Raw genomic sequence first — 23,760 nt, forward strand, 5'->3', positions numbered from 1 at the left:
CCGGCAGCCCCGGCCCGGGGGAAAATCGCCCCGCGCCGCCACAAGCCTGCAGCAGCCCGAGTCCAGCCGGACCCTCGCTCCCCGAGCCCGGCTCCTCGCCCTCCCGGCTGCCCCCCGCGCTCCGCCGGACTCACCGCGACCCGCGGCCGCTCCCCGCCCGCCGCTTCCGCTTCTGTTCGGGAAGCGCCGGAGCGACGGCTCGGAGCCAGCGCGGCCCCCGGGGCGCCACGGCCGCTGCAGCGCCCTCTGCCGCCGCGGAGGGGAAACGCCACCGGCGCGGGGCGGGGCGCAGGGCTGCGGGAGCGGCGGCGTCACTGTCACCGCTCCCGACACACACAGAACTGTCACCACAGGGCTGGGAGAGTTACGGTGTCACTGTCACCGCTCCCGGCACACACAGAACTGTCACCACAGGGCTGGGAGAGTTACGGTGTCACTGTCACCGCTCCCGACACACACAGAACTGTCACCACCGGGCCGGGAGAGTTACGGTGTCACCGTCACCGCTCCCGACACACACAGAACTGCCACCACCGGGCCGGGAGAGTTACGGTGTCACTGTCACCGCTCCCGACACACACAGAACTGCCACCACCGGGCCGGGAGAGTTACGGTGTCACCGTCACCGCTCCCGACACACACAGAACTGCCACCACCGGGCTGGGAGAGTTACGGTGTCACCGTCACCGCTCCCGACACACACAGAACTGTCACCACCGGGCTGCGGGAGAGTTACGGTGCCACTGTCACTGCTCCCGACAGACACAGAACTGCCACCACCGCTGGCTGTGTGCTCCTGCCGGGGCGGTGCTCGCCCAGCGCTGCCGACGCTGCCATGCAGATCCATTAGGATGCGCTCCGCTCCGTCCTGAGCGCTGTTAAACACCAGGGCTGGCGGGGGTGATGGTGTTTTTGGGAGTCGCCAAAAAGCCATTTCTCAATGCAACCTAAACGCTTATTAGCAACAATTTCTGTCCCCACCTGGGCTGTCCCGTGGGGACTCCTGCAGGCACCGAAGCCCGGTGCGCTGCATCCCGCAGGGCGAGCGACAGGGGAACTCCTCCCGGGGCTTGGACAGCCGGCAATTTTAAGGAATTGAAATACCCGGACAGTGAACACAGCTTCATTTCCTTAGGAATGAGGAGCGAGGGGAATTTGGTTGGTTGCATCAGGGAGTTTTCCTGGCAAGAATCTCTGATTAACATACATATAAATCCAACAAACTGTTCACACTGTTTGGGGGGATGTAATCTGGGGGGGGGGGGGGGGGGGGCGGTGCAGGGAGCCACAGTTTCCCAGTGATCTTCTGTGTTTCTGTCTGCATTCCATGCTCCCTGGGAGCTGGAAATCAGTGGATTGTTCCATGGCTAGAATGCCTGTCTCCCTCTGCAGGATGCTGCTCCAGGAGCCAATGCAATACCAGACCCTAATGCACCCCTCTGAGCATTGCTTGTGTCCAAAACGTACTGACACTTTTTTTGAGGTGCCAGGAAGCTAAAGAGTTAGGGTAGAGAGATAGCTGGGCCATCAGATGGGGCTCCAAAGAATCACAATAAAGAAATAACAACATTAAGGACAAATACATACATTGAAACTGGCCGAATTTCAGAGCTACCCTTTTTCTCCTGCCAAGTGAACATACTGTATGCTGCTTTCATGAGCTGTGAAACGAGGAAATTTATCACTGCATGGCTTTGTAAAACAGATATCCTTAGATGGAGGGTTTTGTATGTCTGAAAAATACTATTTTTTGTAATTTGCAGGGCGTCAAGGGCACTGATGTCCAACCTATTTTAATCATGAATTCGAGGAACTTATCTGGAGTTTTTATTCCAAGAATAAATGAATTCTTTTATTGAGAAGGGTTTCCAAATCTGTAAGGCTTAGGCCCGTTATCACATATTAATGTCCACGCTGTAGCAGGAACGAGTGCAAAAATGCTTTTCTCCACTCGGTGGTGCCAACTGCACAGGGAAAACATTTTCCAGTACTGGATCTGTGCAGCTCCAACTTCAGCAATCGTGCTCTTACTAAGGACACAAAACACGCCCAAAGCTGCAGCAATTTGAGATCAATTACAATCTTTCGCTGCCTGCTGTATCCCTACGAGACAGTATTTTTGCAAGGTGATTTCCTGTGTATTTGGAAGAAAAGCACTTGACTAGGTTTATGTATGCCCATGTGGTTCCTTTGATAAGGAAGCTGATGCCTGTACAGCGTGGTTTTGCACGGGAACTCAGGCGCCCGGGGGGACGGGACAGCTACCCCGGGCAAAGTTTTGAATAAGCACCCCAGAGGGAGAGATCTGCTAAACTTCTCAAAGAGCCTCAAATTCCTCCATCCTAACAATGCATATTGTCAGGGAGCTGTGCCTGCCATTTCAAGATAAGAGAGGAAATCAGTCTGTGACTGCAGAGAGTGATTTTGATTGATATCTGGCACTGCAGCTCGATCTGATTTTTTTTTTTTTTAAAGGTCTCTCCAAGTGCTAGGGAGTGAATAGCAAAAAATAGGTGGGTTGTGAGGAAGTTCAGGCAAAAGAGCAGAGTAGTGAGCTCAGGCCCCAGCTATCTCATGTTCTCAGATGTCTAGAAATGCCTCAGCCATGACATCCTTGTCCCACACTGCCTTGGCCTGGAATGACATCTAGGGCTTCTGTTCTACTTTATCGTGACACTCCCATTCAGATGTTTCTGACTGGGGTTCATTTCATATTAGGGTTTTGTATGTGTCAGAATCTGAGCAAGGATATCAGTATTTGTCTCGAAACCCTTTCACTTTCTCCATGCATTGCATATTCCATAAGTACTTTGTTTCCTTTCTCCAGACATTCCTTGCTTTGGCATGAATCTTTACACTGGTTTGCAGGTGCTGTTAGCCTCTCGTGCAGCACAAAGACTCAGGACTAACCACTTCTCCAAGACATCACATAACAAGAACAGCTTGAGTCAGAATGGCTGGAAAAGGACCTGAGGGTGCTGGTTGACAGTCAGCTCAAAATGAGGTGGCCAAGAAGGCCAGCGTTATGCTGGCCTGTTTCAGCAATAGTGTGGCCACCAGCACCAGGGCAGTGATTGTTGCTCTGTACTGTGCACTGGTGAGGCTGCACCTTGAATCCTGTGCTCAGTTTTGGACCTCCCACTACAAGAAAGACATTGAAGTGCTGGGGCAATGAGACTGCTGAAAGGTCTAGAAAACAGGTCTTGTGAAGAGCAGCTGATGCAGCTGGGGTTGCTCAGCCTGGAGAAAAGGAGGCTCAGGGGAGACCTTACTGCTCTCTACACTGCCTTCCTTTCAAGGACATTGCAAGGTGGGGTCGGGCTACTTCCCAAGTAACAAGAGGATAAGAGGAAATGAGCCTCAAGTTGCACCAGGAGAGGTTTACATTGCATATTAGGAAAAATTTCTTCATGAAAAGGGTTGAAGAGTATTGGAAAAGGCTGGCCACAGAACTTGTTGAGTCACCATCCCAAGAGGATATTTAAAAGACATGCAGATGTGTCACTTAGGGAAAAGATTTAGTGGTGGACTGTGTTAGGTTTGTGGTTAGACCTGATGATCTTAAGAGCCTTTTCCAACCTAGATGCATCTATGATTCTAAGAGCTGAAAGCATTGTAAGATCTGAGTAGATAAAAGACTTTGAGTCCTCTCACCTATTTTAGCTATAGCAAATATCAAGTATTACAACTTTTGCTAATTCTTCTGGCTGACATCAGACACTGTCAGGTAAGACATTCATTTCCTGGGAGATCCTGAACAGTGTAAGGACAGTGGCCTCCCTCAGGAAAAAGCACACAAGTCAGAAATGGATTTTGAGTCCTACAGGATCACAAAGTCTCTAGAAAAAGGGAAATGCCTGGGTGTTTATGTAGTTTTTCTGCTATTTTCTGCAAATTCTTACTTCTGGAGCATGAACTTACATTCATATTTGAAAAGACCTGATGGATCACTAGAATTTTTCCACAATGTTGTGTGTGGAGACTGAAAACTTTCAGGGTGCTGTTATATGACAGCATCTTTCCACTTTGAGTCAGTTTTTGAGTCAGTTGCTTTGTGGAAACTAAGCATAGGTTTTCTTCTTGGCTTTTCAGGAAAAAGACTCTACTGGCCACTGTTTGTGGTCACCTATGACCCATACCTGGTGTAATACCTAGTTATTCAATAACTATGCAACTAACTTTTATATTGTTGATTTGTCCTGCCTGCCCAGGGCCTTGCAGACCCCAGATACACATTACTAAAGAGGTAATATCCGTGAAAATTAAATACTGGTATCAAAAGCACAGACGTTTTGTGATCCCTGTTGTCATTGAACCAAACTGCAGAAGGTTGTCTGGGGAAGTGAGACATTGGCCTTCAGTGAAATAGCTTTGATGTGGAACATCACTGTGACCAAGACTAGGTTGTCCTCTCAGAGAGTTAACAGTGAAGAAACCAGTTATGAAACTATAAAGAAGAAAGCTAAATGCAAACTTTGTGTTATAAAACAACACAGGTGCCCCTCAGAGAGAGCCTGCATACTTATCTCAGAGCCCAGGAGTCTCACACAAGACGACCTTGTTTATGTGAATTTTGTGGTTAAGCCTCATAAATTGCCAGGTGCCACCTGGATTTGAGAGTTCTGTATTGTGTTCAGTTCAAATAAACTGTGGTTAGCACCGGTGTTGTACGGGGAACTCGGAGGGAGAGGGATAAGTGAGACAAACAGCACTGCAGTGCCTTTAAAAAGCAGAGGGAACACAGAAAGAGTGAGAGCATGCATGAGAGACAGCAAACAAGGTTGACATTTGGAAGAAACTGGGCAGACATAGCAGCAGCTCTACACACTGACAGCGAGCTGAAGGTAGGCTAGCAGTATTAATGACAGCATCCCAGATGCTTGTAGGACATCCCAGTGTCGGTTCCTTGTCCTGGTTTAATGGGCAGGTCAATGATTTTATATGTGCTTCCTCACTTCAGAGGTTGTTCTGTTCATTTTGGTGAGCCTTTTCATAAAGCAAAGTCTTCCTCGATGTGAACAAAAGTATTGCAATCTTGCTTGTCTTCAGAAATCTATGAAATACTGTAATCTGGGGGGAAAAAGGCATTTCTTTTCCCTTTTCAAGAGAAAAAGAGGCAATACTGAACACAACTGTTTGAGTTGATTAAATAACCATTGCTGGAGATTCATGCCTGGGGTTCCCTCAGTAAGAATCTGAGCAGGGCAGGCAAGGTTGAAAAAAGATTGTTCAGTGTGACCCCCAACTAGAATAACAGAACACAGGCACACTTTGCATGAGTAACAGGAAACATTCCTAGCACTGGGAATATTTCTTGCTCTCCCAAGAGAGCTGCTGTAATCTCCACTGCCTGGGAGCTAGACAATTCAAAAGCATTTGATGAGTAGCCTGTTGGCAACAATTAACTACTGCAGAAGGTGAAGCTTTGATAACCTGAGAGGGCGTCTGTGTCATTCATTTCTTGCAGGACATATTCAATGAAAGAGGAAAAAGAAAAATCTGCTTGAACTTTCCTTTAGCATGGGTAAACCCTGTCGGATTCATTTGAGCTGGTGATTAGTAGCAAGAGTCAGGTCATGGCTTTGGAGATGAGTATGGCACTGCAGTGGCACTTACTCAAAGGGTCAGAAGAGCAGAGAAAGTATTAGGTATTTTGCATTAAATGTACTTTGTGCTGGCTGTTTCTTTACAATGACTTTGATATCGTCCTGAAGAGGCATTACTCATGGTTTAAGAGATTCTGAAGGTGCTGCTGGTGATGGTGAAATTACACAAAATTGCATAGGGTGTTATGTAGAGGAAGGATCTATGGGCAGTATAGGACACCTAAGTATTCAATTACTCTGCAGGTGGTAGGAACACAGAGCTATTCAGGGGAAATGGGTTACTGCTCAGAGCATAAATTTCACCAAGTCTGTCACAAGATGCAGAGAAGAAAGTGAGACAGGAGTAATGCTCTGAGTACATCTGTGCACAGCTGCACCCCACAGATCTGTGAACAGCAGAATACAAGTACACTCTTTGCCAGGCTGGATCAGCAATGGACAGCAGGGGAGTGCAGTGCAGACACAGATATTTAGGAGTACAGGCAGCTGGATGGAGCAATGTGGGCAGATGGGGACAGTGGTATGGGCAGCTTGCTCTCAGTGGGATGGAGTGAAGAGAAGCTGGGACAAAAAGTAACCTAAATTTTAGTTGCCAAGCCTAATGAATTATTTTAAAGTAAAACTCAGCTCTTCAGGAAAGAGCTAATCAGACTGGTATGTCATCCTGGATGTGGAACTTAATTAATGAATGCAGTCCTTTCCCAACAGACTCTGAAGGGCGGTACTGAAATGATGCTTTATTGAAATGTTATAGATTAAATAATCTCAGAAACCCTGGGCATCATCACTTTGGACCATGAGTTGGATGTATTACCTAATGAAGGACACCTTCTGAAAAGATACCAAACTGAGATTTCTAGCAAGTTATGTGCATTACTAAGTGATGATAAAATCAGTAAAGGAAATCACAGCTACGTAATTTCTAGTTCTAGTACATTGTCTTAAAGTAGAGTCTTCCTTATTTTTGTTACTTACACCAACCAGGGCAGTAAAAGCAAAATAAGCCAGAAAACATAACTGATTTTTTCTCTATACTCTTTGTTTACCTTGTGCACTTCTCATAGCCAGGTTATGAAAAATAGGTTAGTCGCTCTTGTTGTTTCTAAACAATTTTATTTTCTGGGTCTGATGCAGTAGCAAAAAGTTTCTGTGTTTGAGGTGAAAAGTCTTGTATTTATTTTTATACACACCGTATTTCCATGGAAACCACATTGATATTACTTTTGGCTGCACCTCTATGAAAGCTAAAAAATTAAGGTCAAATTTACACAGACATTTTCAGATTTCCAGTGTCAGTAATCCTTACAGAGAGATCTCAGCAAAGTCCTTACATGAATGACTAATGTACAAGGTATGAATATTCTCTCATGATCAAATCTGAAGCCAGTATGCCTTGCTGTATCCCCTCTGGAGTTGAGGGAACTGTAGTGCTTTGCACCAACAGAGGATACACTCCTCTTGCTTTAATGGAGCTACTCGCACTTATCAAGCACATGCTAAAGTACCTTACAAAACTGGGGCCTGAATAAAGTCTGCACTGGGATTGAGTGTTGTGTGCTGCTCTGCCCATGTGGAATGCCATGTCTGAAACACTTCTGACCAGGTTCAGAACTAACAAGTAACATGAGAGCGGTGGGTTTGCCAATTTAGATAATAAGAGCACGAACACACAAAATTCTACCTTTCAGACACCAACTGAGTTCAGTTTTACATTAAAAAAAAATCACCAACTTTCAGAATGTAATGCTGTTGCCTATAGTAGCTTTACTTTTGGTAAGCTCTGTCAAGCAAAAGAAGGAAGGGGCAGATTTGGATGTTTACTACAGGATGAATAATGGCTTCATGTGAGGTGCACAGGTGGTCAAATAGACATGTGATCCTCAGGATCAAAGTCAAAATAAATCTGGGAATTAATCTCATATATTGAGTGGATGGTCTTTTCTGGGCCCGTCAGTTCAGTAGATGTCTTGGATGAGTAATGACTTTCAAAGTATTTCTTAGTTAAAGTAATTAGAACTGTTCTATTAAAAATCATGGCATTATTATTAAAAATAAGCTAACATACATATTTCTATTTCTCAGGTGATCTGGTTTCTGTGAGATTGCAGATGCCAGTAGCATCACAAATGGACCTACCTGAAGAACTTCAGCATACGTATACAAAATTTTCTGAATGGAAATTCAAGCTCTTTAAATTGCCATCATTTGAAAAAACACCCTCTGATGACAGCCAGCACATAAACAAAGATCAGGCAGAAGAGGCTGTTTCTTCAAACGAAGAATTCATTCTGCATAAAGATGAAGCAGTGCCAAGAGGAGAAAAGATGGAGTCAACAAGCAATAGGCAGGCACTTGAGGAAGATGCCCATGCCGTGAAAATACAAGACAATAGAGTTCATCAGAACAATCTGAAGCATCTCTGCCGCATCTGTGGAGTTTCATTTAAAACTGATTGTTACAAGAAAACTTACCCAGTGCATGGGCCAGTGGATGATGAAACTCTGAGGCTTCTGAGAAAGAAAGAAAAAACAGCAACCTCTTGGCCAGACCTTATTGCTAAGGTTTTCAAGATTGATGTGCGAGGGGATGTTGATACAATCCATCCCACTCAATTCTGTCACAACTGTTGGAGTATTATACATAGCAAATTCAGTAATACTCCATGTGAAGTATATTTTCCTAGGAACAGCACAATGGAGTGGAAACCCCATTCCCCAAACTGTGATGTGTGCCATACTACCAGAAAAGGAGTCAAGAGAAAAAGCCAGCCTCCAAGTGTACAACGTGGCAAACGTGCCAAAACCACCAGGGAACATGCTCAGCTAAACAGAGGTGTAAAGAACCAAGCACAGATAAACAACAAAAATTTAATGAAAGAGATTGTCAATTGCAAGGATATACATCTCAGCACCAAGCTGCTGGCGGTTGATTACCCACTAGATTTCATTAAATCCATTTCTTGCCAGATTTGTGATCATATTTTGGCAGATCCGGTGGAAACAACATGCAGACACTTGTTTTGCAGAACTTGCATCCTTAAATGTATCAGGGTTATGGGCAGCTATTGCCCCTCCTGCTGGTATCCTTGCTTTCCTACTGATCTGGTAACCCCAGTGAAATCCTTCCTGAACATCCTCGATAACCTGAGTATAAGATGCCCTGTAAAGGAATGTGATGAGGAGATCTTGCATGGAAAGTATGGCCAACACCTCTCTGGCCACAAGGAGATGAAAGAGGGAGAGCTCCACAGCTACATAAATAAAGGTGGCCGACCAAGGCAGCACCTCCTGTCTCTGACGAGGAGAGCTCAGAAACATCGTCTGAGGGAACTGAAACGTCAAGTCAAGGCTTTTGCTGAGAAGGAAGAGGGCGGTGATATAAAGGCTGTATGCATGACTTTGTTCCTGCTGGCTCTGAGAGCAAAAAATGAACACAAACAAGCAGATGAACTGGAGGCTATAATGCAAGGGAGGGGATCTGGACTTCATCCCGCTGTCTGTCTGGCCATCCGAATCAACACGTTTCTCAGCTGCAGTCAGTATCATAAAATGTACAGAACAGTAAAAGCTGTCACTGGCAGGCAGATCTTCCAGCCTTTGCATGCCCTTCGCACTGCTGAGAAAGCCCTCCTACCAGGCTATCACCCATTTGAGTGGAATCCTCCCCTGAAAAACGTATCCACTAACACAGAAGTGGGAATTATAGATGGACTATCAGGACTGCCACTCTCAGTTGATGATTACCCAGTAGACACAATTGCAAAGAGATTCCGATATGATGCAGCCTTGGTTTGTGCCTTAAAGGACATGGAGGAGGAGATCTTGGAAGGTATGAAAGCAAAAAACCTGGACGACTATTTGAATGGCCCCTTCACTGTGGTAATAAAAGAGTCCTGTGATGGAATGGGAGATGTCAGTGAGAAGCATGGAAGTGGGCCTGCTGTCCCAGAGAAGGCTGTTCGCTTTTCTTTCACAGTCATGAACATCTCTATAACACATGGGAACGAAAGCAAGAGGATCTTTGAGGAAGTAAAGCCCAATTCAGAGTTGTGCTGTAAGCCCTTGTGCCTTATGCTGGCTGATGAATCAGATCACGAAACTCTGACAGCAATCCTGAGCCCCCTCATAGCAGAAAGAGAGGCTATGAAAAACAGTGAACTGCTGCTTGAAATGGGAGGCATCCTGAGAACATTTAGATTCGTCTTTAGGGGTACAGGATATGATGAGAAACTCGTGCGGGAAGTGGAAGGGCTGGAGGCCTCAGGTTCCACTTACATTTGTACCCTGTGTGATGCCACCCGCTTGGAGGCATCCCAGAACCTGGTCTTCCACTCCATAACCAGGAGCCACGCTGAAAATCTGGAGCGGTATGAAATATGGAGGTCCAACCCCTACCACGAGTCTGTGGATGAGCTCCGTCACAGAGTGAAGGGTGTTTCAGCCAAACCTTTTATTGAGACTGTTCCCTCCATAGATGCATTGCACTGTGACATTGGCAATGCAACAGAATTCTACAGGATTTTCCAGATGGAGATTGGGGAACTTTACAAGAATCCTGACGTGTCTAAGGAGGAGAGGAAGAGGTGGCAGTTGACTCTTGACAAACACCTCAGGAAGAAGATGAACTTGAAGCCTATGTTGAAGATGAGCGGAAATTTTGCTAGAAAGCTCATGTCCAAAGAGACTGTAGAGGCAGTATGTGAATTAATAACATGTGAGGAAAGGCATGAAGCCCTAAAAGAACTAATGGACCTTTATCTGAAGATGAAGCCAGTGTGGCGATCCTCATGCCCTGCCAAGGAGTGCCCAGAACTGCTGTGCCAGTATAGCTACAATTCACAGCGTTTTGCAGAGCTCTTATCTACAAAGTTCAAGTACAGATATGAGGGCAAGATTACAAATTATTTCCACAAAACACTTGCTCATGTCCCCGAAATCATTGAAAGAGATGGGTCCATTGGGGCCTGGGCAAGCGAAGGAAACGAGTCTGGAAACAAACTGTTCAGGAGGTTCCGAAAAATGAATGCCAGGCAGTCCAAAGTCTATGAGCTGGAGGATGTCTTGAAGCACCACTGGCTCTATACCTCCAAGTACCTCCAGAAGTTCATGAATGCTCATAAAACATTAAAAAGCCAGAGCTTCACCATTGATTCAGGGGATAGTTTAGGTGACTCCTTGCCACTGGATGTCTTGGAAAGCAATGATTCAGAAGAACTCTAAAGGTACAGCACCTTTGGTGCTGGGTTTTGATGGTGTCTCCCTGCAAGGAGTCAGATTCTTCTTCAAACCTGTAGAGGTACAGAGAAGTCTGGAATTTACACTCCCTCTTGAGGTGCTGAGAGGAGTTCATTTAATAAACACCGTGTGTGTTGAGTATTTCCAAGAGGCAATGCACTGGTGCATTTACCAGTTGTTATATGAGATGAAAGCAGAAAAAAATTGCAAAGAAGGGTCTTTGTTCTGTTATGGTCATATTGTTTCTAAGGCATAAAATCAAAGTAAACAAGATTTTATGGCAAGATTTAGTTGGGAGGGAATATGATTGTGGAGAGTTGTGACAGTTGCTGCAAAGGAGCATTGCTGTTTGTTTTGTTTGCATTTTGTTGAATTTTTTTTTTGGTTGCTATTTACTTTTTAAGAGGGCTTGATTATTTTCTTTATGGTTCCTTGGGTTTTATAAGTAAAGATTCATCAGTGAGACAGTTGGATAATTGTTTTGGGATAAAGTTCAGTTATTTTTGTAGATAATACTTCCTAAAGATGCAAACTTTGATGGCACATACTCTAGAAATATTATTATTTAACATACATATTGTAGTACTGCTTAGGAGCAGATGATGGTATCATCATGCTAACTTACTATATGAAGATATAAGAAAGGTAGCTGAAGTTTTTAAAAGACATTTTTATCATAGCCTGTTTACTCTGAAAGGCAAACTTGTGCTCCTAAATCAGGATTTACAGTACCTTGTGATTACTTCATTATATAAAGTACATTCAAGCTCTGCTGTGTAGCTTATTGCTTCATGAGCATTTTAGACTTCTATGGTAACTTCAGTATATAGTACAATTTGCATTAGTACAGTTTTATTGCATGAATTCCTGGCCTCACTGAAGTCACCAGTAAATCCTCATTAATACCAGCAGGTGCACAGTTTTACCAGGTGAGTTTAGTCACAGCAGTCCCATTTCTCAGGAGATGGTTATTACCCTGAGCAGATACATGCCAGTAGGACATTTCCCTGGCTGCTGCTGTGTGCTCCAGCCATATCTGATACTGGTACTTTTTCTCACCTGGGATATACCACATGCACAGCCTCATTTTCCAAATCTGTAAGAGAGGGATAATATTTATTAACCTCAAAGATAGTTGCTTACATGACTAGTTAAAAAGCAATAAACTCTCTTGAAATTTCTGCATGCCATATTTTTCACTATTACGGTGGCGTTTAGTTGGTATTTGTCTTTGTGATGTGATATTTAGTATATTCATAATTCATGTAATTATGACTTTAATTCACTGACATATTCATGAAACATACTCAAGTACCTGAGATGCCTCCAAATCACCTAGCCTTTCAGATCTGTATCTGTGGCTAGGGTTTGGAGCAATGTTTTTGAAACAAGATTAAATGCGGAAACAATCAAAGCACGGATCTAAAAGAATCCACTTTTTTTTTTGCCATTTGAAGTGGCAGAAGTTGGTTTCTGAGTGTAAGTGAACAATGAATTTAAAAAACCGAATGGTCTGAGGTTTCTTTTGTAGTATCTTGTTCATGTTGTTTACTATATCTTTAAGGATCTGGCATTTACCATTTATGAACAATTAAAAAATAGAATTAAGGAGTAGTAATTAGTAAAAATATTAATCTTATTTTAATTATACCTTTCTTTTGGTTTCAACTAATTAAATCACTATTTTAAAAATAGTCTGTAATTTAGGATTTAAGTTTAACATGATATCTTTAAACATAATATAACACAATGTCAAAATATGCAGCTGAAAATAACGTCTTTTTTCTAAGCAGTCATGAAGGTTACAGCATTTTCTGTATGGTGTATCATGTATATCTGCACTTACTGAGGGTTCATTTATAGATTAATTTTTAAAAAAATTTCTTTGAAAACAAGTATTTCCTATATAGCATATAAAAACTAGTTTTACATAAGTATCATTCTTTACCAGTAAATGCAGACCACAAATAGAGTTGTTTCCTAGAGAGTGTAAATAGCAGGTATAAAAGAACATTCTCTAGCAGTTATAGTTTTGCAGATACAGTTTTCATATTTGGTCAGCATATATTTCATTACACAAACAGTTGCACACTTCTTTTTTCTCTCTAAGTATATTTGGGACAGCTGTTTTATCTTATGTTGTATCCTTGAGTGTGCTTGAATGAATCAGGGGTTTGTTTAACAATCTTGACTCATCTCATGGTGATCTTCATTTAAGTGATATATACACTTTTCATTGTCTTTTGCACAGGAGTGAATTTCAAGTAATCCAAACTCATTCATAGCAATGGATTGTTACTGATGTGTCATGGAGTGAGGGACCAGACTTTGTTAATTTTGCACCTGTAATTTCAGTGACTCTAAGTGAACTCTAATTGCAAATTCCAAACTCAATTTAGCAGACTGCCAATGTAACGGCAAGTCATTGCTCTCACTGTCTTTGGAAGGGCTGAGTAAGTTTGATCCTTGTACTATGATTTCTTAAGACAAGCCTTGCATCCTGGGGGAACTCATCAAAGTGAACAAAATGTGAGTGGGGACACTGTAAAGTCACATTTCACTCTCTACCAGCTCTGGGCAGGATAGCTGACACAAAGAGGTACTACTATTTGTTTTCCTTTTCTGTTTTTGTTCAGACTTGAATCTAGTTTAATCTTCTATTTCCCCATTGTTGCCATCTTTCTGTAAATCAGTTGAGAATTTTGAGCTCATTAGAACATTCACTGTAAGGGTAGGTACCTGCAAGTGAAGCTTTTGTAAACAGAGCTGAAATAATGATGCTGCATGCACACAGCCATGTAGAAGGCAAACAAATCCTGACTGCAGACAGGTGCATCATTTGGTTATGCAGCCTGTTGTTAAGCTTTTTGACCTTGAAGAGACTTTAGAAATATGGAGAGACTTCTATTTATGGTACTCTTTCAAACCTTCACATTCTCTTTTTTACATTAATAACTGGTAAAAATCCTTCAGTAATTCACAGTAAACAATCGTTAACTTGTTCTGAAATTGTATTGACTGTAGTTCTCATAGAATCACATTATGTATCTTCTTCTGTTTGGTTTTGTTTTATTTTGTTTTATTCCAGGGTTTTGTATTGTGAATTGCCACGATTCTGCTATCACATGTTTTTCTTTGTCACAGGAATAATTCTATTGCCTTTAAACAAATCAGCTTTGATTTTTAGTCAGGTAGTTCAGAAACAAACTCTAGATATTTACAGGAATCTAATTTCTGACTACACTGAGTTATTTGCTTTATTTTACTGCATGGCTTCATAATTTTACTTTTTCTTACTGTATTACAGTTTCTTATTTCATTAAACCAATAAATAAAGGTCTTATAAATATTGAAGTTTCTGACTTTTTATTTTTTACAGTTTTTCAACTATGCACATAATTTCCTGGTGGTAGCCTTAGTTTTCATTTAAATTGTGGATGCTTTGCACAGTTAGGCTGTTCTAATACCCAGAGGCAGCTGTGATTCCAGCCCTGTTCTGGAAGTCACTCAATTAACACAAATGAAGATTACTCTCTGAATCTCAGCAGTCCTTTCAGCACCCTTCCTCACAGGCAACCTTTTGACAGAACACTAAACTGATATAAAGCCAGTTTTATTTAGTCTGTAAATGTCTTTTGGTTCATTTACAAATACCATCCCAGATTTTATGTAAAATCAGCCTTGCACTGTTATCACCATGCTAATACATTAAGTGTCTTTTGCATCAAGGTCTGGCTCCTCACTAGAGGTTAAGATGTAAAGATTAGTTCCAATCTCCCTTTCAGTCCATTATTTGTAGCTTAGCTTTATTCTACTTCAGAAAAACTTACTTTCTTCCTCACAATGATATCTACAGGCTAAGAGATTTATGTAAGCCAACAGGTTTGGATGGAACTAATGACGAGCAAATTAATCTACCTGATTCCCTGTGTAATCAGATAACCAGACATCTAATATCTGGACTTTATATCACCAACTTAGCTTTTTTATCTGACCTCCAGTAAAAAATTTGTTGGGTGCAAAAAAAAAAAAAGAGCCCATATAAAGCAGAAACCTAAGCCTCAGACAGTTTTCTGGTAAATTAGGATGATATAACTCTTTTACTCCTAAATGTGTAATAACTGACTGAATTTTACTTTCCCGAATTTTATTCTAAGATGAAGAATAATGAGGCCTGTCACAGCTCTTCAGAGTACTGCTTTAGGGGACTGGACAGGGAGTAATTGTCAAGCAGCTGACCAACTGCAACTACTGAGTGTTTCCTTAAGTGTTTAAGGACCTTTTGTACCTTTTTCATCAAGCTTAACATTGCCCATGATACAAAAAGACACATTAGGCAGCATTTAATTAGCAGCTTTTCTAGAAGCATCAGGAGAAAGGGGCATTTTTCATATTCTCCCCCTGGAGATGGGCATTCTGAGGAAGTGGAAGAGTAACTACCACCTGTACAAAGGAGGTCCTGCACATCTGTGGAGTGGCCAGTGCCCTGTTCTTCCTCTACATGTTTGTGCATTGAGAAACTGGAGACTTTATCAACGTTATCAATCTGGAGATCTTTATCAAACTGGAGAGTTTATCAATCAAAGCTTTTTTTTCCAAAGTAAAAATGGGCTCTAGTTCTGCAGTTTTTGAAGCAGAGACAACAAATTGGAGTTTGATTTTCAAAGGCTCAAGCCTTTCCCCAAAGTTAGTCTTCTCTGAAATGCAATAGGGTAGGAAATCAAATATGGAGGGAGCTATAGCCACCAATCATGAAAACAAAGTAAGCCAATCCTTCTGTCTTTAATACATAGGGTCCAGCAGTAAATAACTTAACAAATTCCTTTTCAGTCTGAATTCAATATTTTCCTTCTGCTTTGGGCTCCCGCTTGCATTATTTCCACTCCTTTCAATGGTCTACTGGTGCAATGAGTCACTCTGAATTACAACACATGCTTTAGTGCTACCAGTAAAGTTTGTGCTGTGCTTTTCCTGTAAATTAATCAGGTACTTCAAGGTCCTAGCACCTTTCAATAGCAGTAAAATCCATATATTCTTCTCCTAGAAGCTGAAAATAGCAGTAGAGTGTTACTAAAATGTATCTGGGAACCCTGATGCTGCTTACTGTAGTTACAAAAAACACAGGTTAACTGAATGCAGATACAATAGAGATTTACTTCTGCACTTAAATCTACTTCATTTTACCTGTTAATTCTAACCTGCCTGAGCAAGAAACATCTTGTATTGATTAGCTGGTTTTGAAGACAATGAATGCCTTTGAAGTACATGGCTCTGGAAATTAGGTACTTTCTGCAGTCTTGAATGCTATGTCAAGTGTCTTCTTTACAGGCTGAAGTTTGTGTATCTCTTGAAGTTCAAGTCCTTTCAAATATTTTCTATTTTACTTACAACTTCTTTTTTTCTGCAGTAGCTACAGTGTCTGAGATGTGATTTAATGCTGCTTGTACTGCCTTTCACTGTGAATCTGGGACATGGTTTAAACAAGCAATTTTCCCCTCCTACTCAAATAAACCATACATTTAAAAAAAAAAACACAGCTCAAATATACAATACACTTATGTTATGGGCCCAGTGAGGTATAACATAAAGTCTGACTGTGAATTGCTTTTTTCATAGCCACAGTGTTAAGTAAAGAACAACAGCTCAGGTAGGAGGTGGAAGAGGTCACAATGTGTGCGTGTGCTTGCCACAGGCTGAGCATCTGCTCTCAGCTCCCAGGGATTCAGGGAGTCACTGCAGCTGCAGGAGTCAGCTCTGGAAATTCAGAGTTGCTCCCAACATGCAGCAACCACACCACCAGTGCCTGAGCCACAAGGCTTTATCTCAGGCTACGTGTCACTTCTGCTAGGCCAGGGCTGAGCTTTCCCATTGCAAAATATTTCCATCCTTTGATTTGTCTGTACCAGCAGACAAATTTGTCATGCAGTGTGCTATGTCCAAGGAACTTGAGATACTGGCAGTAAATGAGAGAGGTAACAGGCAAAAACTCAGACTGGGTATTGTCAGGGAATTCCATAATTATGGGGAACCCAATAATTGTGGGGAGTCCTTTGTTGCTGTAAAATGGCAAAGTGGCAAGGGGTGGAGTTTTGTTGTGTGAGTATATTGTCCCTTTTTGTTGGTGTTGAGATGATGTGGCTTTTTATGTAGGTGTGGATCTTTTTGATTGATGTAAATAAGTGCATGATGAAGATCTATTTTAATGACAATTCAGCTCTCTAAGACCTATGACTAACCTACAAAAGGGGTCATTGACTATTGAATTTCATCAGTTTGAAGGGACTTTTCATGAACATGATAGTAACTTACTCCTTGGAAAAACATATAGCACTATATACTCTGAGCTTACACAAAGTAGAATTACAAAGGAAATGGGAAGCTAGCATTGAAACCCATGAATTTATACCCATATCAGGCTGTAGAGAGGGGAATCAGGGTGATATACTTCCCCTTAGAAACCCAATCCAATCTTTAAGCTTCTTTGGCACATGAAAAGTTTGTAAATGGAAACTTTTTATGGCTGCCCTTTACTTTTCTTTGCTGTTGACTTGGGGTGGTTTTAAGGGGAATACTGTGCAGACAGGTCTGTGTTGACAGGAATACTGTGCTCCACACACTGCTTTGCAAAGGAGTGGCTGCTCAGGGTCTGCACATAGTGATCAAATAGCTGACAGCTGCTCCTGTTTTTCTTTTTTATTCAGGGATCCAGCATGAGAGTTGGACTGTGAATACTGAGCTATTATTGTTGGCTCACAAATGTTGAGCTGCTGGTATTGATTTTCTGAAAAGATGTTTGGAGCTGTAACAAAAATAAAAAATAAAGTCAAGAATGATGAGGCTTCACAAATAGCCAATAAAAAAATCCACAAAAATCTTAGTAAACTCTTGGGCTATCCAACCTTGACAATGTCCTTTTCAATCTGAATCCAATCTTCTCCTCGTGTTTTGAGCAGCCAACCGCATTTGTTTCTACCCTCACAATGCTCTGCTGGCTCAATGAATCACTCTGAGCTACAGTTTGCACTTCTAAGCTTTCACACGCTACACAGTCACCCTGGGAAAGCAGAGAAAGGAATGGGTAGTGCAGCACCTGGAGTAAATGATAAAAGTCCTGTTCATCAGAAGGAATTTCTTCTGAAGTCAGTGGGAGCTCACAGCATGGGGTGGCTGTGAAGCTAGACTGACCTCATATGGACCTCCCAAACATACATGCTGTCCGTTTGTAAACTTTAGGATTTACCCATGAATACATGAAAAAACACAGTCAATTTTATTATAAACTTTATTACCTTTCTAAATTTTTAAAAGTACACACACAAAGCTGTTGATGATCACAGTAGTTTAAAAAATGCAATTTAATTTTTACTGTGAGATTATATTCCACAACTGTAGCCAAAACTGACATATAATCATTCCATAACTCTCAAAATAAAAAATTAATTATCCAGAACTAAATGCTCCATATGTAAGCTTTCCATAATGGAAGTCCCTGCAGAAAACTGACCCTCAGTATCTCAGTATTTCATTATTTCTGACACAAGGGACTTAAACCACTACTTTTGGTTAAAACCAGAGTAATTAGTCTCATTTTATTTCATTAGATCAATATAAAACTGGAGTAATGCAGCTATAAATTAGGTCAACTATTTCTAGAACTACTGACTAAGATAAAAAATTAAAATGGGCAATATAATGTTCTTAAGGCACAGATGGGATAATGTCTTATCCTACCAGCAGGTCCATTTAACTTACCAGGAGTAAGTTATAGCATAAAATTCAGCACACAGTTTACCAGTGCCTGGCTGTGTGTTTGCACAGTGCCCTCTAGGATGGGGTTCTTGTCTGGGTATTACAAAAATACACATAAGAGACAGAAAAAATTAATGTGCTTTGAAATTTAACAAAAACATTGAGAAAACTGAAATAAGAAAATCACTTCAAGCTCCAATAACCCACTTTGCTTCAACCATTGCTGCCTTTGCCTGTGATTTCATTTCCTCCCAGGTGAATACAAATCAGCAGTGTAAATCTATTCAAACAGCCTCCGAAGAAAGGATTTCTTTGTCGATGTTGATAACTTCACGGCTTTCTTTTTGCGCAGCGGTTTCATGGGTGGCTTTTTCAGGCACATCACCTTCTGAGGAGTTTGTAGCCCTTTATTAAGGTCAACGTGGTTGTTGCAGAAGTACTTGACATTTGCTTCTGAGAGACGTAGAAGCATGGTCTCTGAGAGATCCATACACTGTGCGTGGACCCAGTGGCCAGCCCCACTGGAGCACAGGATCATTGCAGGCTTGTTGAGCTCTGTCGAATAGAAAGGGACCCAGGTGTTAATGTCAATATTGCAACTGGCACAGCAGGTGATCCAGTAGCCTGTTTCTGATTCATCTTCTTCATCATCTTCATTGTAAGTGTCAGCATCGTCAGCATCAAAGCTATTGGCTTCAGCACTAAAGCAAAACTCCTCCGAATCTTCAAATGGAGTGGAGTCTCCAGGGTCTTCACTTGATGTCTGACTGCAAGTCTGTGTTATCAATTCTTCTTCCTTGTCCTCTTCTGCCCCTTTGCATCTCAAAATGTAGAAATAGTTTGCATCTGGGATTATTTGTTTGTTGGCCCCTGGAATGCCCAGCAGAACAGACCCCTTACCCATATCACAACCAAACCACGTTCTGCAGTGTTTAATATCTGGTGTCCACTCCGGGCTCACACTTTCAACAATCTCTATCTTATTATCTTCCAGAACTATGGTGTTACATGCCAGCCGTTTCTGGCTGTCTGTGTGGTAGCCACCGACAAGGACAAATTCAGTGTCACTGATCTGGGTCACTATAGCACTTGACACTGATATCCCTCCTGGCAGGACGGTGCAGGTCACAGCCGGGCTGCCCAGGGGCAGATCAATTTTTATCTTGTACAAGTTGGGAGACCTGGTGTTATTTTGAAGTGAGTGGCCTCCCAAGATATAGATTGTATCACCTCTGGCAATTGAAACGTGGAAGGAAAGTCCATCTTGAAGCTCTGGAAGCAGGTATGATGTACAGCATCCAAACTCAAAATCAATGAGAAACACAGATGGCAAACAGTCGACTACACTGTTCCATTTTTCAGTGGTTCTCTGAGCAAGAGGAGTATATGACCTCCCTCCAAACAGAACAGTCACGCTTTTTCCCCGGCTATGAACTACATTAATTGTGTGCCCATATCTAGCTTCAGGGACATCTCCACCCAGGTCTTTCTCAATGCACTGGAATGTCATTTTCTTGCTAGCTTTGTTTACCAGACTCATAAAGTAAATTTTATCAGAAAGGTCATTGTTAGGTGTTTTACCACCATGGATGATATACTGGTACTCATCAGCCCTTGCATCGCTTCTGAGCCTGCAAAGAGCAGGGTAGCGGAGAGGGGGAAGGTAACACGAGTCTTTAGAGAAGAAGGCAGGTTTCATTTTGAGCTCATTCTGCTTTATATCGAGGAGGAAAACACCAGTGGGGCAGGATCTCTTTGGCCATCCTTTCTGACCAAAAAAGAAAACATGCTCATCAAAATTCAGGAGAGAGAAGCCCGGCTGAAGCAAGGATGAGTTATTGGCGGTGGATACCATCTGCAGCGACATTTTGTCTGTTGACTGTGCCATACCGCTGCTGAGAAGACAAAAAAAAAAAAAAACCCAAAACGAACAGATCAAGCATGCATTAGATACCATCACAATTATTTAACACAGGTTGAATAAATCCTATGGAAGTTATGCAGCAGTTCACTCCTTGAAACCCACAAATACACGCTTTTCTGGGTCTCAAGACGCGGATTTAGCATGAGCCGCGAACCATTTCCGAGTATCCTGGGGGTTTTGAGCGCACACGGAGCCCGCACAGGGCGCGGCCGCAGGCGGGCGCTGGAGCGGCTTCCCGGGGCCGCTCCCACGGGAACGCGGGCCCGCGGGCTGCTGGGGCCGGTAGTCCTGCCTGGGTGCCCGGGGCTGGGTGTCCCGGCCCCGGCTCGGCTTGTCCCGTCCCGGCCGTGGGGAATCGGCAGCGGCGGGCTGCGAGAGCCGCCGGCGGTGAGTGCCCGTGTGCTGGCGGCGGGCTCGGCGCGGAGGGAGCAGCGCCGGAGGTGCCACAAGCCGGCATTTCCTGCCCTTTTGTCACCCCGGGGATGCCGGGCTGGAGGGCCCCGAGTGCGGGAGCCTCGTCCTGCGGGGCTGGGACGGCAGCGGACTCCAGGCCATGCCGCTGCCGGCCGGGAAGCCGCCCCAGGGCCCGCAGTCAGAGCGCGGACACTTCCCATTGCGCCTTTTGTTTACAAGGAAAACGTCAGGATTTGTTGCCTGGTTGTAGGAGCAGGAGGTGCCCGCTGCCTTGGCAGCCGTGCCGGGGCCCGGCTGAGCCTCCCTCACGCTTGTGCTGAGCGGCCCTGTCGCGATATCGGGATTGCGAGCGCCAGGGTGCTCGAATCCTTTGTCTTTCATCTCCGCGCTCTGCTCTCGCTTTCAGGAGTAGGTTTCAAGGGGTATCTTTTCCTGTTATAAACCTGGTTGTTTGAAGACCGAAAGGAGTTTATGTAATGAGCATGGATATTGACTGTGGAAGAGCTTTGGAGAGCACAGACACCAGGGAGGAAAATAAGGGGCTGATTCATTGGCTGTGTCCTTTGGTGACAGCAGACTTGTGCCCTTTAGTAAATGTCCAAGTTCTCTGTCCCAGCCTTTGCCGAATCCAAAGTGTGAGCTAAATATTAGAAAAAAAGCGCCACTAAATCCTACCTTTTAAAATATAGGGGTTGTTTTTGTTTTATTTTGTTTTTTACATCTTTAGGATTCGTATTTTCCTTGTTGCTGCATTTCATTTTGCTGTGACAACAAAAACAAGACACACAGGGTTTCTTTTTTAAGGAAGGGTTGGTGTCTTCCAGTTTTGTGACATCAAAACCCGGGGGGATCTGAACAACATCGTGTAGAGGAAAAGTCGCTGTAAGGACATGGGAACTGATGGCACTGGCTGCATCAATTGCCATGTTGTACAATATTGCTGCTCTGCCTGCCTGCAAACGGCTGTGGGAACTGCTGTGCTAAAATAGGGATTTGCCATGGAATGTTTTTCAAAGGTGAGATGTTTTCAGGCCAGAGCACACAGACAGGGCAGGCATAGCCATTACGGAGTGTTTGAAAAAACAATCCATGGAATGGCTGTCTAATGTTGTGGAATCATCCAAAGTTGAGTTGAGTTCTGTTCACTGTGTAGCCTAATGCCTATGCCCTGAAGGTGGTAGTTTTTTTCTACTTTTAGATTTCCTTTTAGAAGTACTTCACTGTGGGTGAAGTTCAGTTATAAGTTAATTAAATTAGTGAACCCTTTTCTGAGCATGTCGGTATACACAGCAGGTTTTGTCCTTATTATGCATGAAGAAAGACTTATGAAGTTATTTACCTTCAGGTGATATGCTAAACAGGAATCTGCTGCTTGTTTCTTACAAGTATTCAAAAATGGCATCATCAGAGGAGCTTGCACTAAGTTAGGTTTACTTGATTAGATGTCATTTGTCTTTCATATTGTCTGGTTACTTAGCTTCTTTGGTTTTACAGGATCTTTAGAAAAGTAAAATGAAGATGCTGTAAAAAAATTTTGGCTCTATTATGAGAAAATTAGAGTGTTTTATCTTGTACCACTCTGGTTCTACATTTGACTGGTTTATATTTGAAGTCTAACAACAGTATTAAAAGTGGCAAACAATTTAAGTGACATATTGATATGCATCTTATATTTTTACATATACTGAAAGAATCTCCAAATAGGACATTTATTAGTGTCCACAGTGTCACAAACTATTTCCCAAATATTGAGGAGTACTCAGTTCTGACGAGTTACTATCTGAAAATCTGCAGATACAGTGGAGAAAAGATCAGTGAAAATTATTTGATTGATAGGCACACAGAACATACTGGTTAAGAACACTTAAACACGCTTCCTTGTCATCTCATAATATTTCTTGAAATATATATAAGCAAACAGTTCAGTATGTAATGGAGGGAATATTTCTCTGAGATTTTTGGACAGAAGGAGCTCCTTAGGCACTGGCTGGAAGTGCTTTGGCTTTCCATGTATTTTCTTGCTAATTACAGTGTGTCAATACAGTGAGGTTGCTCTTTGGCTATGCTGACCTCCAACTCTAACCTTCCAATACCGCTGATTCCTTTGGGCCATGGCTCTTCTAACCCTGAACAGCTATGGGGAACCCAGAAGATCTAACCTTATAAGCAAAGAGTTTAAAGTGCTTTTTGTGGCTTTATGCTCAAAACAGGAGTTGGATTGGCATTACAGCTGGTGCAGAGGGAAACAGACAAATGCCTTTGTTGTGGTGCAATGCAAGATACCGGGGAGGAGATGCTACAAGGAGTAAAAACAAATGAGAAGAGAAGGGAGGAGTTACATAAACGTTTACCAGTTATGATAACTTGAGTCATGCTTCATCATATTTGGTGTTTTTATAAAAGGTTAAGCTAAGGATTATACAAATAAATGAGAATCTCAGCGTTACTTTTATAAGGCCCCTATTTGGGAAGCAGTAGAGACCTGAGCTAGAAGCTAAGCTAACAGAAAGCAGAAAACTAATATTCTCCCCATGCTTGTTTCAAAATCAAACAGTATTCTGAGCAGGTTTTTCAGGTAAGAGTTGTTTATATGGCAAGAAGAGATTATAAGGAATTCCAATTTAGATAGATGCATTGGGAGATACATTTAGAGAAGGATCAAATGAAGAGAGAGGTGTTTTTTTAAAGCACTAACTAATGTAATTTGAAATGTGCTTACTATGGAAATAGATGGACATAGTTACAGTTTTGTTTGGTGTATCATTTCAGAAACAGGATGAACATCTTTTAGGGACAAGGGGTAACACTGAGTGACCTAAATAGCAATTTTTGA

At 42.5% G+C, this 23,760-nt stretch overlaps 3 protein-coding genes across 9 annotated transcripts in view; 2 read left to right on the forward strand and 1 right to left on the reverse strand.

The window, feature by feature from the left end:
- The first annotated feature begins 7,714 nt into the window (after positions 1 to 7,714).
- RAG1 (recombination activating 1) lies at positions 7,715 to 10,825 on the forward strand. Its single transcript, XM_014873522.2, has one exon. The coding sequence runs from the start codon at positions 7,715 to 7,717 to the stop codon at positions 10,823 to 10,825; it is 3,111 nt and encodes a 1,036-aa protein (XP_014729008.2).
- Positions 10,826 to 18,177: 7,352 nt separating this feature from the next.
- RAG2 (recombination activating 2) lies at positions 18,178 to 20,671 on the reverse strand. The gene has a single exon (XM_014873525.2). It carries the CDS (start codon positions 20,544 to 20,546, stop codon positions 18,870 to 18,872), a length of 1,677 nt encoding a protein of 558 aa, XP_014729011.2. The 5' UTR covers positions 20,547 to 20,671; the 3' UTR covers positions 18,178 to 18,869.
- A 71-nt stretch (positions 20,672 to 20,742) lies between these two features.
- Positions 20,743 to 23,760, forward strand: part of IFTAP (intraflagellar transport associated protein) — a 39,371-nt gene continuing 36,353 nt past the window's right edge. For 2 of the 7 annotated variants that reach the window (XM_088166797.1, XM_088166796.1), the window contains exon 1: positions 20,743 to 20,900. The gene's annotated coding sequence lies outside the window, so the exon portion shown is untranslated. Of the gene's footprint in view, positions 20,901 to 21,021; positions 21,336 to 23,760 lie in introns of those variants that run through there. The other 5 variants (XM_088166799.1, XM_088166802.1, XM_088166801.1 and 2 more) reach the window with 4 other exon arrangements.

This window comes from Sturnus vulgaris, chromosome 6 (genome assembly GCF_052056855.1).
Source record: "Sturnus vulgaris isolate bStuVul1 chromosome 6, bStuVul1.hap1, whole genome shotgun sequence".
Lineage (NCBI taxonomy): Eukaryota > Metazoa > Chordata > Aves > Passeriformes > Sturnidae > Sturnus > Sturnus vulgaris.

Coding starts and splice junctions, on each gene's coding strand:
- RAG1 (XM_014873522.2), top strand. CDS start 7,715: ATGCCAGTAGCATCACAAATGGACCTACCTGAAGAACTTCAGCATACG.
- RAG2 (XM_014873525.2), bottom strand. CDS start 20,546: ATGGTATCTAATGCATGCTTGATCTGTTCGTTTTGGGTTTTTTTTTTT.